The 16,788-nt window shown below is 58.1% G+C and overlaps 1 protein-coding gene across 2 annotated transcripts in view; it reads left to right on the top strand.

Moving 5' to 3' along the window:
- Positions 1-16,788, top strand: part of RET (ret proto-oncogene) — a 54,559-nt gene that overhangs the window by 25,891 nt on the left and 11,880 nt on the right. Inside the window, exons 3-12 of one of the 2 annotated variants that reach the window (XM_008519603.2) lie at positions 1,605-1,892; positions 4,137-4,378; positions 5,622-5,817; positions 7,013-7,212; positions 9,171-9,429; positions 10,167-10,292; positions 10,877-10,987; positions 11,543-11,665; positions 12,521-12,777; positions 15,781-15,928. In XM_008519603.2, the coding sequence (XP_008517825.2) occupies positions 1,605-1,892; positions 4,137-4,378; positions 5,622-5,817; positions 7,013-7,212; positions 9,171-9,429; positions 10,167-10,292; positions 10,877-10,987; positions 11,543-11,665; positions 12,521-12,777; positions 15,781-15,928 (1,950 nt within the window). The remainder of the gene's footprint in view (positions 1-1,604; positions 1,893-4,136; positions 4,379-5,621; positions 5,818-7,012; positions 7,213-9,170; positions 9,430-10,166; positions 10,293-10,876; positions 10,988-11,542; positions 11,666-12,520; positions 12,778-15,780; positions 15,929-16,788) is intronic. The other variant, XM_070567363.1, reaches the window with a different exon arrangement.

The raw sequence follows: 16,788 nt of genomic DNA, 5'->3' as shown, positions 1-16,788 counted from the left end.
TGGAGAATCCGTGTGAAGGATTTGGGTACTTTTTCCATGCTAGACCCAGATCCCTTTTCCAGTTGGGTTAACAACGACTTATTTAGGGTTGTGAGAGGGGTTAAGAGGGGCTGGAAAAATCCCAAGGTTTTGATTTAGCAAATGATCTGGAACTTGCTGGAGAAGCAGCACTTTCCATACAAAGCCTGTCTTCCCATCAGCAACAAGCTGCCCTTGGTGCCTGTGGGGACTTGGACCTGGTGCCAAGGAGGAAAGGGGAGCAGAAGGAAGACCTAGCCAGCTTCTTAGAGCAGGGGTCAGAGCCAGAGCAAAGGCCATGTGTGACCCTGGTCCTGGGGGACAAGGTGGGGCATGGAGCAGAGTTCTGCCTTGTGGCATGAAATGGTGATCACACACCTAAGTAGTCTGCCCCACCTCTGAGCACCTCCTCCGGAGACATGGCCTCACTGGACCCTCAAACCAGCCCTGAGCCCCCTTGTGCATGCCTGTGAATGAAGAGTTGACAGCACTGCCCAGAAGGGGCAAAATGACTGCACCCATCTGCCAAGTAAAGCCAGGGTCACATGATGGGCCACCCACCAGGTCACCCCAGAGGGTTCCTGGAGGACGTAGCATCTGAGATGGGTCTTGGTTCCACACACACAGTTGCCACAATCTTCATCTCGAGCCCCCGTGAGGAACTTGAAGCACTAAAGTCCTTGGCAGGGAGGCCAGAGTGGAATTGCTGAGGGTCTGTGTTTCACAGGACACCTGTTCTGTTTGTGATTGGAGAGTGGCCTCATGCACTTGTCGGATCCAGTCAGGGGAGAAACCACACAGTAACCTGAGCAGAGAAAGTTTGAGTAGAGAATTAGTAACTACAGCAGGGATTGAAGCAACGAAGGACAGGCTAGTGAAAAGCAAGGAGAACTCTAATGAATACGGGAAGGGCAGGTGTGAGAAGCAGCCACAACGTAGGGCTGAGATAGAGAGAGAGCGCAGGAAGAGCCTCCCCAACCCCCGCTGGGGTCCAGACTCTGTTGGAGGGAGAGTCCGCTGTGGTGCCTCCATGATGGAATTTCCTGGAAGTCCCCCTCTAGGTGCTGGGGAAGTCTGGCCATGGGGTATGTCTCTGCAGACGCGTCAGGATGAAAGCGCCTGGGGAGGGTGAGAGGAGGGTGGGCTGCTGGTCATCACACAAGGTAGGAGCCAGCCCTGGGGAAGCTCTTGACCTGGTGTTAGAGCCGGGGCTCCGGGCACCCCTCTGAGAGGCGCAGTGATGTGACTGGGGGCATCCTGGGGGAGCATTAGACCCAGGGCTCAGGGCGCTGAGGAGGGTATTTGAGCTGAGACCTGAATGACAAGAGGGGTCGGCCTGTAAGGCACCTCCAGGCAGAGGGAGCAGAGCCACAGGGCCCTGAGGCAAAGACAGACCCTGGGTCCGGGGTGCTTGGGGGCAAGCGGAAGGTGGCAGGCCTGGGCAGAGAGCCCAGTGGAGCCCTGTGGACCATGGTGAGGACTGAGCTTTACAGCAGCCCTGGAACTCCTGCCCGCTCTGTCCCGTTCCGCAGCACCCGGCAGGGGTGACTGATGCCCCACCGGCCTGACTTCTTCTCTCTCTGCAGATGGGGGCTTCCCCCTGCTCACCGTCTACCTCCAGGTCTTTCTGTCGCCCACGTCCCTGCGTGAGGGCGAGTGCCAGTGGCCAGGCTGTGCCCGTGTGTACTTCTCCTTCATCAACACCTCCTTCCCAGCTTGTGGCTCCCTCAAACCCCGGGAGCTCTGCTTCCCCGAGACAGGCCTCTCCTTCCGCGTTCGGGAGAACAGGCCTCCTGGCACCTTCCACCAGTTCCGCCTGCTGCCCGTGCAGTTCCTCTGCCCCAACGTCAGCGTGGCCTACAGGCTCCTGGGAGGTGAGTGCCGGCCTCACTGGGCCATTCCTTGGTGCCTGCTGCGTCCCAGGCATGGCGCTGCAAACCCTCGACATGAGCCATCTGTTTACTCTTCACCACCACACCATCCATTCATTTAACGTTCCAGAAATATCTCTTGTGTGACTTTCATGGACCAGGTTCTGTTCTAGGGGCCAAAGATGTGACGGTGAACAAATCAGGCCAAAATCCTGCCTGCCTGGAGCTTCCATTCCTGTGGGAGATGGAGACCATGCACGTGCTAAGGAAATCGGGTGGCCTCTGAAGTAAAGCTGAGAGGGCGTGGAGCAGTGGAGACCACTGTCTTCATTCGAGTGGCTGGGGAAGGGGGCACAGGAGCAAAGGTGGGAGGGCACCAGGCAAGCAGGGCTAGCTCCTTCGAGAGCACCAAATGGGGACCCCGTAGCCAAAATGGAGTGAGCGACAGGGGAGGGTGGAGGCCAACGAGGGCAGAGAAGCTCCTGAGGAGGAGGCAAGTTCCCACTGAGGGACTAGGGAGTCATGGAAGGCTTTTGGGGCGGGGAAGTATTGACAGTTCCTGATTTTCCTTTAAGGATTAGTCTGGCTACTGTGTTAGGAATGATTTGGGGTGGGGCAGTTTAGGGTGGGAGGAGGGAAACAGGACACTATGTGAGAAATCCCTGAGCAAGAGGATAAGGACTGGGCCGAGGGTGGAAGCCACGGGGCAATGAGAAGCAGGCAGCTCCTGGGCATGTTTTGAAGGAAGACCCAGAAGGATTTCATGATAAGTTGGATGTGGGGTGTTGAGGGAAAGAGGAAACCAAGCTTGGCTCCAGGATTCTGCCTGAGCAGCTGCAAGGACAGCCAACCTTACCACAAGATGACCCTGCCTCAAGATGGTCCTGAGGAGGCCAAGAGCACAGGTGTGGGGCACGGGGAGAGAGTTGGATCCCAGTGGGGAAGAAAGAAGGCAGCTGAGCAGCCACATGTGAGGTGCCATTAAACCGTTTAAAAAAGGCAAGGAACTGGGACTCAAAAGGAGCACTTACTACCTGGACTGCTAGGAGGTAGAAGCTGGATTCACACCAGTTTTATTGCATACACGGTGATAACGCTAAAGAAAATCTCCGTAAAGTGAGAAGTCAGTCCTGCCCGCAGCATCCTTTCACCTGCCCTGTGGCAGGGATAGGTGTCTGTGCAAGGTTGCCGGCAAAGCATGGGGTTTAGCATGCTGCCCTTTTTCACTAAAAAGTACATAATTAAATTTTGTTGAGCATGTTTTTGTAACCATAAACAATAGAGGGAAACTTTCTATGATAAGCAGTTCCCATATGTGTAATCCACATGTAACGTGTGGCACTGATGTGAGATGTATGTGATGTCCCGTGGTCGGCTGTGAGGGTGGTCAGTGTTGACCTTCAGGCCTTCAGCATTTCCCCTTTTCTGGGTTATGTCTGGAGGATGAATTCCAGGACAGGCTTGGGGCGAAGAGTGTGTTGGTTACTGGTCCTGCCTTCACCCAGTTGTGGGAAGATACGAGAGTGACTAAACCTACAAGTGTGCCTGGGGAGGAACAGGCACCATTGCCTTCATCATCCCATCTTCTAGTGAGGAAATGGAGGCACAGAGAGACAGAACAACCAGCCTGGGGCCACACAGCCATGAGGTGTAGAGCAGGGATTTGAACCAGGCAGGTGGAAATATTTGTGTTAACGTAAAATCATACACCAGTATCCACTGTGTTTGTTTTCAAGGGTGGTATTGTGCCTTTATTTCTCCCATCTCTAAAATGAGCACATATTGCTTCCATATTAAAAAAAAAAAAAAAATCCTAACATTTTTTCAAAAACCAGCAAATGCTGGAGTTGAATCTCTGGGCCTGCAGCCTGGCTGAGCTGGTGCCACCCCTCCCCACAGCCGAGGCAAGACGCGTGAAGGGGGACACAGCCCTCCTGGGGTGATCAGGCTGAGGACCTGTCGCAGGCCTCCTGGTCCCAGTTCTTCCCCATCTGTGCCAGTGAAGGCTGCAGCCACAGCAAAGCTCAGTACAGTCATCGCTGCAGACTGGAGTGCTGTGCCCCGGCGGAGCCAAGGAGTCTGGGAGGGCAGGGCCCTCGGGAGCGCGGGCCCGCGGCCAGCATGCACCCCAGCTGTCCACAAAGACCCCTCCCATGCCACCACTCCTAGTGGGCCCCTGAGCTGGGCAGCTCACCCTATCCCCAGCCCACGGGTCATGCTGGGGTGCCTTGTCTGCTTCGTGTGCAGGGGAGAGTCTGCCATTCCGCTGTGCCCCGGACAGCCTGGAAGTGAGCACGCGCTGGGCCCTGGACCGCGAGCGGCGGGAGAAGTACGAGCTGGTGGCCGTATGCACGGTGCGCATCCGTGCGCGCGAGGAGGAGGTGATGGTGCCCTTCCTCGTGACTGTGTACGATGAGGACGACTCAGCGCCCACCTTCCTCGGGGGCGTTGATACTGCCAGCGCCGTGGTGGAGTTCAAGCGGAAGGAGGTGCCTAGCAGCTCGTGTGCTTGTCTGTTGTGGGCCATCCGTCTGTCTGGTCGGTGTCTGCCTCTCCATCTGCCATTTATCCTTGGTCTGTTCATCTGGCCATCCCACCATCCAGCCACGTGGCCCACAATCCTTTTGGTTATTTGTCTTTCATTTGTCCGTCCGTCTGTCGGGGTTTTCTGTCCGCCTCCAAGGCAGCTGAAGGGGACAGAGGAGGCCAGCCCGTTGGCACCCAGTTGACCGCTGACCTGGCAGGCCGAGCCCCTGGGTGCCCAGCCTGTGTGTGACCAGGCCGGCAAGGCCCATGGACGCTAGTCTGGGGACGCACCTGTGCCACCGAGCGGGCGCGGCGCTCTGCCCCGAAGAGGGGAGAGGACATGTGCCGGGAGCCGGCCTATCAGGCCCTCAAGGGAGGGCCCTTGATGTTCTGGAGGGTACTTGGGAGTGGAAAGGCAGTGGATCCAGCGGGGATCGCCCTACGCCTCCCCGCCCCTCTCTGGTCCGCGCAGATGGAGCGTGACTGCCACCTGCTGGGCCTTGGGCAATCCTGCAGCCGGCTGACTACAGTGGGAGGGCGCGGCTGTAGGGTGTTATCTTTGCCTGCATCTCTGGGCACCCCAGGAGCAGGTCTGGTGGATGGGCTGGCGGGCAGGAGAAAAATACATCTTGTGGAGAAATGTCGCATGAGCTTGGCAGGGCCGCCTTGGGGTGACAGCAGGGACGCCGGTTAGCAGAGAGAGCAGAGGTACCCTGTGACTTTGCTCAGTCTTCCTCGTGATCCCTCCAGCCTGGTATACAGAAGATGCTTGGAGGAGAGCGTTCTGGTGTACACCTGGGTGTGGGTCCTGGCTCTGCCATGTATGGCTGCATGACACTAAGCTAATCCCTCCACCCTGGGCGCCCAGCTTCCTCAGGGGAGAGTAGGGGTACTCACTCTGCTCTGGGGGGACCTGGATGAGGCCTGCCAGCAGGGTACCAGGGCATCTGCTCTAGTCCATCCTGACAGGAAGATGTCTGTCACACCTGTTGCTCAGGTGAGGCACAGTGGCCTAGGGAGGGTGACCGGGCCAGGCTGGTGAGGGGTGCCATGGGAACTTGAACCAGGTCACCCTGTCTCTAGAGCTAGCTCTGACTGCGCACACCTGCTCCACCTGTGGGGCACACGTCCTCCCGTGGTCTTGGGCTTCAGGAGCTCTGAGGGGTCTCTCTCACCGGGTCTGACTGGCACCCCTGTTCTCTGCAGGGCACTGTGGTGGCCACACTACGTGTCTTCGATGCGGATGTAGTGCCGGCGTCTGGGGAGCTCCTGAGGCGGTACACAAGCACGCTGCTCCCTGGGGACGCCTGGGCCCTCCAGACCTTCCGTGTAGAGCACTTGCCCAATGAGACTTTGGTCCAGGCCAACGGCAGCTTTGTGCGGGCCACCGTGCATGACTACAGTAAGAGGGGCCAGGCATGGCCTGGCTGGGCTCCCCAGGGAACTGTTCTTGGCAGGACAGCTCCCTGCACACACAGTCACCTGTCCTGGTCCTCTGAGCCCCAGGCAGCCGCCCCTTCCTCCCCTCCACCCAGCCCTTCCTTATCTCTGTTGGGCTCACTGTGGCCACCTTGGTGGGATTTCATGGGCTGTCCTCTCTCCCTGAACTACCCTATGGCCAACCCTGGCAGGACCCCCACCACACCTCCCCATGCTGACCACACCAGGGCTCACTGCAAACACCTATGTCATTGCCTGAGGCCTTTCTTGCCCCTGGCACCTGTTTTGCCGCCCCCCAGGTGCCCGAGTGCCAGGGGATCATTGCTCCCCCCACCAGCAGCTCTCTATTAACAGGAGTTGGTGTACAATAGCAGCCCCATGCCCTCGAGTAGGAGGATTCTGAGGTGACTGTCCTGTTTGGCTTCTGGAATGCACCCGCAGGGCTAAGCTCCAGGTGCCCACCATGCTCACCTGTGGGATGGGCATCTTCACCAGCTGCCTTGCCTCCCTCCCGTGCCCTCCTGCCCATGTCTTCTGGGATCACCTTCCAAATACCCCAGTTGCACTTGGATTTTAGGATCTGCTTTTAGGGGAACCCAGGATCACTGGTACATTTATTCCTTTCTGCTTAGCTGATCCATACATCGTGCGTACCAGATTCCCCTCCCCCAATCCTTCTATCTCTACTAAACCAGAACCATAGCCTTGGCACGTGGCAGGTACACAGAAGTGTGTCAGCTCCCAGGCACTGGAGACCTGTGGAGTCCACGGGTCCACTGGAGGCTGCTGCTGTTGAGAGTTCTCTGGGGGAACTGGAGGGCCAAAACAGTCTTTCCAGGGCCTCAGTGGTGGTGGGTCTTTACCTCGTGTGTGCCCACCCCCCACAAACACACACACACATGCACACAAAGACACATTACCTCGCAGCTGAGAAGGGTTCTCTGGACTTCCAGCTCAGCACAACAGCTAACGTTCAACTGGTGGTTCTAACTTAGCCTTGCCTGCCAGGTCTGTTATCTGTGCGTGTGAAAGTATATGTTTGCACAAGTGTGCATGTGTGTGCAGGATATGCATCTGGGAGGAGGTATGCATTGGCACGGGGGAGTGGCCCCAGGCCCGGACCAGCTAGGCAGTCATCACCGTGCCCCCACCCGCAGGGCTGGTTCTGAATAGGAGCCTCCCCATCTCGGAGAGCCGCGAGCTGCAGCTGGCCGTGCTAGTCAACGACTCGGACTTCCAGGGCCCTGGTGAGGGCATCCTCCTCCTCCACTTCAACGTGTCTGTGCTGCCCGTCAGCCTGCGCTTGCCCAGCGCTTACTCCTTCACCGTGAGCAGGCGGGCCCGCCGCTTTGCCCAGGTGAGGCCTGCTGCCTGCCTGAGGAGGGGCGTGGAGACCCAGGGGACCCAGGATGGGGCACTCTGTTTAGAGGATTGCAAGCAGGGCTGGGAGTGGGTGACAGCCCCTCCCTGGGCTAACTGTACACGGAGTGGGGGAGGCCCAGGCACAGGGCCTGAGAGGCTGGGGCTGTGGGAGAGTGGAACACAGGCAGGGCTGGTGGGCTCCCTGAGCCCTCTTTTTTAACCTCTCCCTTCTTGGTAACTTTATAACATGTTTTCTACTAATGTAAGAGTAATGCCAGGTAAATCTACATGTGCTGACTTGGAAGACATTCCTGGTGGATTGTTAAGTGAAAAAGTGGTTTGCAGAAATATTGGTCTCACGTGGCTCTGTATGTTCAAAAACAAATCTTCATTGACGGAAATTTGCAAGCCTGTAAACGCAGGCAGCAGTTAACCGTGGCGCCCTCTGTGGGGAGAGGCTGGGAGTGCTTCCACTTTTTACTCAGCAAGTAGCTTTGCTAGAGCTTATCTTGTATTTGTCATTGGAAAATAATGATTAGAAGTGGAAAAAATAAAGTAATAAGTATCCATCAAAGAAAATAAGTGATAGAGAGGAGGGACCGAGTCTTCCCTTAACAAGTAGTGCTTAGCATTTTGGTGCAGTTCTTTCTAAAATGTTTCTCTTAAGCACTTTTTAAAGTTTCCTTGCAGTTACGGCATGCATATGATTTAACATACTGCTCTCTCCTAGTGGAGCGGCTGTGGATACATCCTCTTCAGAACGTCATGTTTAGGGCCATCTCCTGTTGTCCCAGTGGTTTTGCCAGTTTCTGTGGTTGGTTCTCGTGCCCCCTCCACTCCTGGCAGCCACTGGGGCCCAGCGCAAAAAGGACCCCACCCTTAGACATATCTAAGCTTCTTGACCTGCCACCCACCCCGGGGGCCTTTTCACGAAGGCAGGGGTTAAGGATAGTGGGAGATGATGAGGCAGAGGGCCCTGATGGATTACCGAGGGCGGCTGAGTGGGAGCAGACTGGAGGTGGGTCACCTGTGCTGAAACAGACTCAGGAGACCACAGGGACCTGAGTCCCAGTCCAGCCCCAGACTCACTGGGGTCTCTCACTCCCTCCCTAGCTTTATGATTATAAATGGAAGATAGTGACCTTGGGCAATTTTGAGGATCACATCAGAGAGTGGAAGTGAGCACGCTTTGTATGGGGAAATGCTGGGAGACCCAGGAGGCTGGTTTTGTTGCGGTGTCAGGTGTGGGCTGGGAGGAGCCTGGCTCTGCCCTGAGCTAAGCAAAGACCTGCTGTGTGGCTGCAGTCAGGGCCCCACCCCAGCCTCGCCACGCCCCCGCCTGACTCCAGGCCCCAGCCTGGCATCTCTGGGAGAAGCATCCCCTCTTCCTCAGGGGTTCCAGCCAAAGTCCCGGAAGGCCCCGAATCCTATGTGGAACAGGCAGCCCCATTACACGAGTCATGTGAGCCGGGTGCAGTGCTCTGACCGACCAGGCGAGTGACCTGGGAGGGAGTGGACCACCCTAGCCACAGGCACTAAGGATGGGAACTGTGGTCTCCAGAGCAAAACTGACCTGGCCAGAAGAAGCGAAGGAGGTACACTGGGGGGATCCAGTTGGCCTTTGTGCTGAATGAGTAAGCAAGTGAGGAATGAACCGGACTAGCCTGCTCCTCCCTGCAGCGCCAGCCACTAACCAAACCTCAGTGCACTAAGTTGCTTTCACCTCCAGCTCCCAGGAGCTGGGGTAGATGGTGGTGTGATGGCCTGGGAAGGGCCAGGCAGGTGGATGGGTCTGCAGGTTCCAGGGCATGGAGGATGGGGAGTCAGGGGGGCTGCCATCCCCGGGCTGCGTAGGGGACTGTTCCAGGACTCGGGCTACCTGGGAGCCTCTCCAGCTGCCATCACAGGCTGGTCCAGCCACCAGCTAAGGCGTTCCCTGTGCCCCCTGCCTAGATTGGGAAAGTCTGTGTGGAGAACTGCCAGGAATTCAGTGGCATCCATGTGCAGTATAAGCTGCAGCTTCCCAACGCCAACTGCAGTGCCCTGGGGGTGGTCACCTCGGCTGAGGACACCTCAGGGACCCTGTTCGTGAATGACACGGAGGCCCTGCGGCGGCCCGAGTGTACCCAGCTCCAGTACACAGTGGTGGCCGCTGACCGGCCGACCCGCAGGCAGGCCCAGGCCCCAGTGCTCGTCACCGTGGAGGGGATGTGTGAGTGCCGGGGCCCTGTGAGGGTCGGGATGGGTGGAGTGTGGTGGGGCCACGGGCTTCCCCCACATGGAAGGGGCCTGGTCCTGCTCCCTGCATCTACTGGCAGCTTCCCTGAGCCTGTCTCCTTCCCTGTAACATGAGAATAACAATGCATGCCACATGGCGGAGCTGGAGGGACAAGGGGAAAGTGGGAAACAGCTTAGCCCAGAGTGACCATGCAATAAATGGTCACCATTCCCCATCACCACTGTCACGCATTCTGCACGAGCACTTGCCTCAGGGCTGCCAAATGAAATACAGGACCCGAGTTAAATTTCAATTTCAGGTCAACAATGAGCAGTTTTTTATGTCCCATGCAACCTTTGCAGAGTCTCTTAGAAGACAAACTTCCAAGCATGTCCACGTAATATTAGGGACGTTACACAAAGCGAGCATTCACTCTTTATTTGAAATTCAGATTTAACTGGGCGTCCTATGCATCACTGGCTAAGTCTGGCCACCTTACACCTTCCCTCCATACTTATCCCAGTCCAGTAGCTGTCCCCACTTTGTGACTATGGTGCCAGCGCCCTTCCCCAGCAGGCCCCACTCCTGCCCTGCACCTTAGTGCTAAATCACCCTCGCTCTCTGGGCTCTGCCCATGGGAGCAGCTCAGCCAGTGCTGCCCCTGTCTGAGGGTGCTGGCTGGACACTGGACCCCGGCCGGCCCCCTGTGACCTGCTTTCTGCCACCCCCAGACATGGCTGAGGAGCCAGGCTGCCCCCTGTCCTGTGCAGTCAGCAAGAGGCGGCCCGAGTGTGAGGAGTGTGGTGGCCTGGGCTCTCTGACCGGCAGGTGCGAGTGGAGACAGGGAGATGGCAAAGGTAGGCCCCACGCAGAGCCACACAGATCACTGCGGCTGGGTGATCAAGAGGGGTGGTGATGGCTGAGTGGAAACGGGGTCCATGTAGGCCCTTCCAGCCTCTGCGGTGGCCCTCCCCACTCCAAGTCTGTTCTCCAGCACCTTGTCCCCCATTGTGGCTCCTGATGTCAGGAGAGGGTGGGCAGGAGTGCGGAGTGTGGGCAGCACAAGGACATTCAGGCTGTTCATCACTGGGGCCACAGGTGCCCGGGGGCTGGACTCTCTTTGGGCTTTGGAAGGTCTGGGCCAAAGTTGGGAGGTGCAGGGGACAGAGAGGCTCTACCTGGGACGTCCTAGGCCAAGGAATGTGGCCCCAGGGAAGGAGGGGCCTGAGCTGGCTTGGATGTGGACCCTGTCGACTCTAAGCCGCGCCCACCACAAGGGTCTCACTCATGGTTTCCCTGCGCGGGCCTCAGTTTGCTCCTTGGAGGGGCCGGTCTGGCCTAGGAGGCCCTGGGCTTCCGCCCTCTTGGCTCTAGTGGTCTGACCAGGGCAGGCACTCCCATGTGACCCGGGTGGAGGTGACCTGCCCACTGTGTGTCGCAGGGATCACCAGGAACTTCTCCACCTGCTCCCCCAGCATCAGGACCTGCCCCGATGGCCACTGTGACGCTGTGGAGAGCAGAGATGCCAATGTCTGCCCCCAGGACTGCCTCCGTAAGCAGCTTGCTGGGCCTGCGAGGTCAACCCGAGCCAGCATGGGGCCCAGGGTGGGTGGGGGTAGCGAGGGGGAGAGGCTTGGACTCCCATCTCTACTTCAGCCAGACTGACCGAGCTCCTGAGTTTTATGTCCCAAACCGTTTTCTAACATTTCATTTGAACAAAGGGCTCTGCCCCCCCAGAACTGTGAAGCTTGGTGCCCTGACCTGCACTCTGCAGTGTCACCCTGGTCAGCTCACATGGAGGCAGCTCCCTCTTCCCCGTTCTGCTGACTCCTGGCTGCCCCTTCTCTGCTTCTGAAAAGCAACTGTGTGTGGACCTCAGCAAGGGCCCTGGGCAGGCTATGGGTTCCCCCTCCCACCTGCTGTGGCCGGGGAACTGACTTAGGGGCAGGTCATGCTGAGACTCCTGCTCGGGTGACCCAGACTTCTGAGCTCATTGCCCTTCCTGCGCCTGAGCATGCTGACTTCAAGTGGGGAGGGCCCTCTTGCATTCCTGTCTGGTCACCCCAGGAAGCTGAGTGGGCTGCTGAGAGGCTGTTTCTGTCACCAGGGGGCGGCAGCATCATTGGTGGGCATGAGCCAGGGGAGCGCCGGGGGATTAAAGCCGGCTTCGGCATCTGCAACTGCTTCCCTGAGGAGAAGAAGTGCTTCTGTGAGCCGGAAGACAGCCAGGGTGAGAGGGGCTAGGCTTCCCACACCTCCCTGAGCCCCAGTGAGCCAGGGAGGAAATTGCAGGAAGGCAAGTGAAACCGGGGAGACCTTCTCCTTCCCTCTGGGCCTCGATTCCCCCATCTGTGCACACAGGGAGCTGGATGGGGGCCTCTGTAGAGTGCCTTCTGACCTGAAGTTCTACTATAAAGATTGGGCTAGAAAATTAGTTCTTCCACCAAATAACAGCATCTGCTCAGATTGTCCCTGTGCAGGCGCTTGACGGCACACAGCACTGACTGACTGGGTCTCCACCCCAGCCAGAGCCTCCAGGTGCCTCTTCTGGGGCAGCAGGTGGTGGGTGGCATGGGCTCCACTGAGCTCATGGGAGCCCAGGGACACTTTGCTGGTATTAGAGGTGTTGCATGGTCCTAGGTCCTGAGCCACATTCCTCCACTTCCCCCTTTTTATAAAGAAAATACAAAAGATATGGGGAACACAGAGGAAGGATTTCACCTCCCCGCCTGCCCTCCAGGGCCAGCTGGCTGCAGTGCCGCCTTCCACGGTTGGTGCAGTGGGTGCACTGCATCTGCTGTGTGACCTTGGGCAGGCTGCTTACACTCTCTGTGCCTCTCATTCCTTGTGTAAGAGAGTGGTAACCGTCTCCAATAGGGAAACCATACCTGATGGTACCTGCCACCCTCAGTGCTGTTGGAGTGTTGGCAGTTGTTCTCCTGCCTTCACTCCAGCAGCACTTGCTGCCTGCTCAAAGTTTGTCACAGCCACCACTTCCGGGCTGCTGTGAACCTGGCAGGCCGGAGACCTGGCCGCGCTGCGGACCCCTCCTGGCCTGTGGCCCCTCACACACCCCTGCCCGCAGCTCTGCTGTGTGACGAGCTGTGCCGCACAGTGATCGCGGCGGCTGTGCTCTTCTCCTTCATCGTCTCCGTGCTGCTCTCCACCTTCTGCATCCACCGCTACCACAAGAATGCCCACAAGCCGCCCATCGCCTCAGCCGAGATGACCTTCCGCCGGCCCACCCAGGCCTTCCCGGTCAGCTACTCCTCGGCCGGTGCCCGCCGGCCCTCGCTGGACTCCATGGAGAACCAGGTCTCTGTGGACGCCTTCAAGATCCCGGTGAGGTTCTACGGGAGGCAGCCCCTTCCAGAGGCCCTGCAGGTGGCACTGGCCTCTGGTCTCCGGCAGCTGGAGGTGCAGACAGGAAGGGGCACGCAGGGCTCCTGCTGCGTGTCCTACAGCCCACGAGAGGCTAGTGCATCCTTCCCTGCCGGAGGACACCGCAAGCGTTACAGTAACCCTGCTGCCTTCACCGAGCTGCCTTCCAGGGAGGACAGAGGGCGGGGGGCTGAGAGCATGGAGGCTGTTTAGAGGCTGGAGACCAAAGGGTGCTGATTTAGGTGGACTGAGATTTGGGCCATGAGGATACTGGGAGGTCAGGCTATGCTGTACCTGACAGAGGAACTGTCCTGCAGGCACACCAAGGGCTGCAGGGAGGCCCTAAAGAGTGATGTGGATTTTATTCTCAGAGGGTGGGGCCTCTGGGGGTTGGGGCTTGAGCAGAAGAGGCCCATGTTCTGCTTCATTTGTGCGGCCACTCTGTTGGGGAGTCTAAGGGAGGGTGCAGAAGTAGGAGCCCTGTGATGAGGCACTGTCCCCATCCAGGCGAGAAATGGTAGCAGGTTGGGGCTTGGCCAGGATGGCAGCGGCAGGAGGGGAGTCCATCCGCAGTGGAGGGAGGGGTTGCTGAGGGGCCTCTGAGGCGCCCATGGTAGAGCCAGGCCCCACGGCTCTGTGACCAGCCATCCAACAGGGAGTGCCAGCCAGAGCCAGCAGGCTTCCCGAGCCCCTTCTGCATGGGAGGGCCTGGACCTGTGGTCAGCCCGTGCTCCTCAGAGGCTCCCATGCTGGCCAAGCCTCCCCTCTGCCTGCCGTGCCCCTTCAGCCTTCTCATCGGGAATTCCCTGAGGTGCAGGAAGCCAGGTTCTGGGAGGGGCTGAGGGAAGTGCTTAGAGCTGAGGGTGCATGGGAACAGAAGTGCCACCCATGAGGCTGGGCTGGGAGCACTGCAGTGGGTGCACTTCGGCAGGGGCCTCCAGGCGGGAAGCTCAGCACCCTTCTGTAAGAGGGTGGACCGCGGGGCCCTGGGGCCCTGGCAGTCTCCAGCTCAGGCTGGGGTTTATAGGAAGTGCCATCCAAGGGGTGCTCACCCCTGGTGAGAGTCTGGGCCGTGGAGGCAGTTCCCGGAGGTGGTGGCCACTGTGGCCTCCCTCCCGGCTTTCCTAGTTCCAATCACTTGGCAGGTGTGGGGGGGGGGAGGTCTACAACCCTTGTCACCAGCAGCATTTCAGCCTCCAGAGAAGGCCTCTAGGATGAGCCATTTGATTCCTTTATATGCCCTGGTGGTTTGCAGTGAGGGGCACAGGAAGAGCACTTCTGGCAAGTGGACATGCACCACCCTCGGCCCATGTCACCTCTGGCCCGGAAGGCAGAGTGGCCAGAGCCCGACCTGAGGCCTGTGGGCCACACTGACCAGCTCTGGGGTCCTGGACACATTACTCAACCACTCGGCCTCAGTTTTCTCTTATATAAAGTGGGATGAGGCTGGCCCTGTGGTTGATTGGTTAAGTTCGCACACTTGCTTTGGTGGCCCAGGATTTCACTGGTTCGGATCCTGGGCACGGACATGGCACCGCTTGTCAGGCCATGTTGAGGCAGCGTCCCACATGCCACAACTGGAAGGACTCACAACTAAAATATACAACTATGTACTGGGGGAATTTGGGGAGAAAGAGCAATTTAAAAAAAAGGAAGATTGGCAACAGTTGTTAGCTCAGGTGCCAACCTTTAAAAAAAAATTAAAAAATAAAGTGGGGGGAATGATTTTGAACATTTTTAAGAGGATCAAGTCGGTGATATTCATGCATGCTTAGTGCATCTCTGTGTGCAGTAAATGGTTATCCAGTGCAGTGTGGAGGTGAGGACACCAGGGCAGTGATGACGAGGTTGTCAACTCTGACCCTGATTGTGGGTTCTCAAGGAACCCGAGATAACACCATGAGGCCCAGGAGCTGGCTGGGTGGTGCCCCTGGCCACGGTGCTGAGATTGGGCTTCCTCTGCAACCCAGATATCAGATATCAGGCTCTGGTCATCTGGGGGCAGCGGGTCCCCAGTGGTGTCATCCCAGTTGGTTGGGTGAGCCTGGCAGAGCACATCGTGAGCATCACCCTGAAGTCACACCCATGCGCAGCTGCAGGGAGACTTGGGGAAGTGGATGCCCGGTGCTGGCACAGGAGGGGTGGTTCCAGAGAGGCTTCAGCATCCCCAGTCAGAGTTCAAGAACATGGGGCCCAGCTAGGGGTCTGGTAAGGCATGTCAGAGTGCCCTTGAGTGGGCCTGGTGCATGGATGGGACTTCAGTGGAATGACAGGGAGGTGGAGGACAGCACGGTGAGCAGGTATGTGCAGGTTCAAGGTGATGGCCGGCCCCATGGGAGGAGCAGCCTCTTCCACACGTCAAGTGGAGGTTCCCAAGGAGCACAGTGGTGCTTTTCCAGGGGCTACCATGCAGAGAAGTTACACTGGACACTTCTACCTGTAGCTGGGGGTCCTGGGCTGAGAGGCAACGTGGGCCACTGGGGCCAGTTCGGTCCTCTTCAGGGTCCTGGGGATCTCTGGAGAGGGCACACCAGCGCCTGGGCTGCAGGCCAGTCAGCCCCTTGTGGGCCTGGTGTCCAAAGCGGAGGCAGTGTCAAGAGGCTTGGGCCTGACTCCCAGCAAAGAGGCCATACTCCCATGTGAGCACCTGTGGGTGCTGAGTAAGCCCTGAGAGACGACATGGGCCTGGGGTGGCCCAGGACACCAGAGTCCAGGGCCGGTCCATGGCAACACCTGCCATGGGAGAGATTCATCATGTAACGGCACCTCAGGGCCCAACTGTGGGGTCCTGTCCTTGGGGGACGTGGGTGGCCATCACCTACTGGTTCAGATGACAGTCAGTTTTCTGCACACTGGAGCTTGATCACCAGGGGCTTGTTTCTGGGTCTCCCCTCTTCCTGGCCTCTTACCCTTACTATCTTTCTCTCCTCTTCTCTTCTCTCCCTTCCTTCAACCCCAACGTAGGAGGATCCAAAGTGGGAATTCCCTCGGAAGAACTTGGTTCTTGGAAAAACTCTGGGAGAAGGCGAATTTGGAAAAGTGGTTGAGGCAACGGCCTTCAGGCTAAAAGGCAAAGCTGGGTACACGACCGTGGCTGTGAAGATGCTGAAAGGTACCTGTCCAGGCAGTGCACACAGGTGGCTCTGTCACGTACACCTGCAGGAGCTCCTGGGGTGGATGAGGCCACTGCGAAAGCCAGGGCACAGGCAGCCAGCCTGGCACCTCCTGAAGAGCCTCCCATTGCTGTTCTGAGTGGCCACAGTCTGGGGACCCCCACTGTGGATGATGTGGGCTTGGGTGATGGGAAGCAGAGCAAGGACTTTCTTCCCTTGGAAGGTTCTAGAGTGGCTCTGTTTCTATACCAATGTTGGATAAAGATCTGAGATTTTAAAAATTTAAAAGCCTTTTGGTTTTGAATCGCCAGCTCTCTCCACCCCAGTCTGCCCCATTCATTCCTCTCAGCCAAGCATCCACTGGGGCCCTGGTGAAGACACTGCCTGTTAGGACTGGCCCCTGCCCCCTAGGGCCCTGCCTTGCCTGATCCCCAGTGGCCCCCAGTGGGCCTACTCTACCCCAGTCTTGCCACAAGTGACCAGTCATGCCACAAGCTTGGCTCTGGGCGGACACACATGTACACGCACACACGCACACTCATACTCATGTTTTTCAGCAGAGATTGGGCGGATGCTCTCTGCCGTGGCCAGGCTCCACCAACCGAGGGAGGGCCCAGCAGCCGTGAGGCAGGCACAAGTTGGCCGGTGCACATGCAGGTTCTAGTGCAGCAGTCGGGGGCCACATAGCGCAGAGTGCTTCTGGATGCTTACCCAGGCCCTCAGACTGAGGTCGCCCCTTGTCCATGAGACCCCAGGCCCTAAGGGAACACAGTGAAGCTGGCCCCAGGCCACCCCCATGTGATCCATGGGGTCCCAATGCCCTGTCTCCCAGCTTTCTTCTTGTTTCCAGACAAGTCTG

The sequence above is a fragment of the Equus przewalskii genome, chromosome 1, assembly GCF_037783145.1.
Source record: "Equus przewalskii isolate Varuska chromosome 1, EquPr2, whole genome shotgun sequence".
Classification (NCBI taxonomy): domain Eukaryota; kingdom Metazoa; phylum Chordata; class Mammalia; order Perissodactyla; family Equidae; genus Equus; species Equus przewalskii.
Note: the sequence above shows the minus strand (reverse complement) of the source record. Positions and strands in the feature narration are given on the sequence as shown.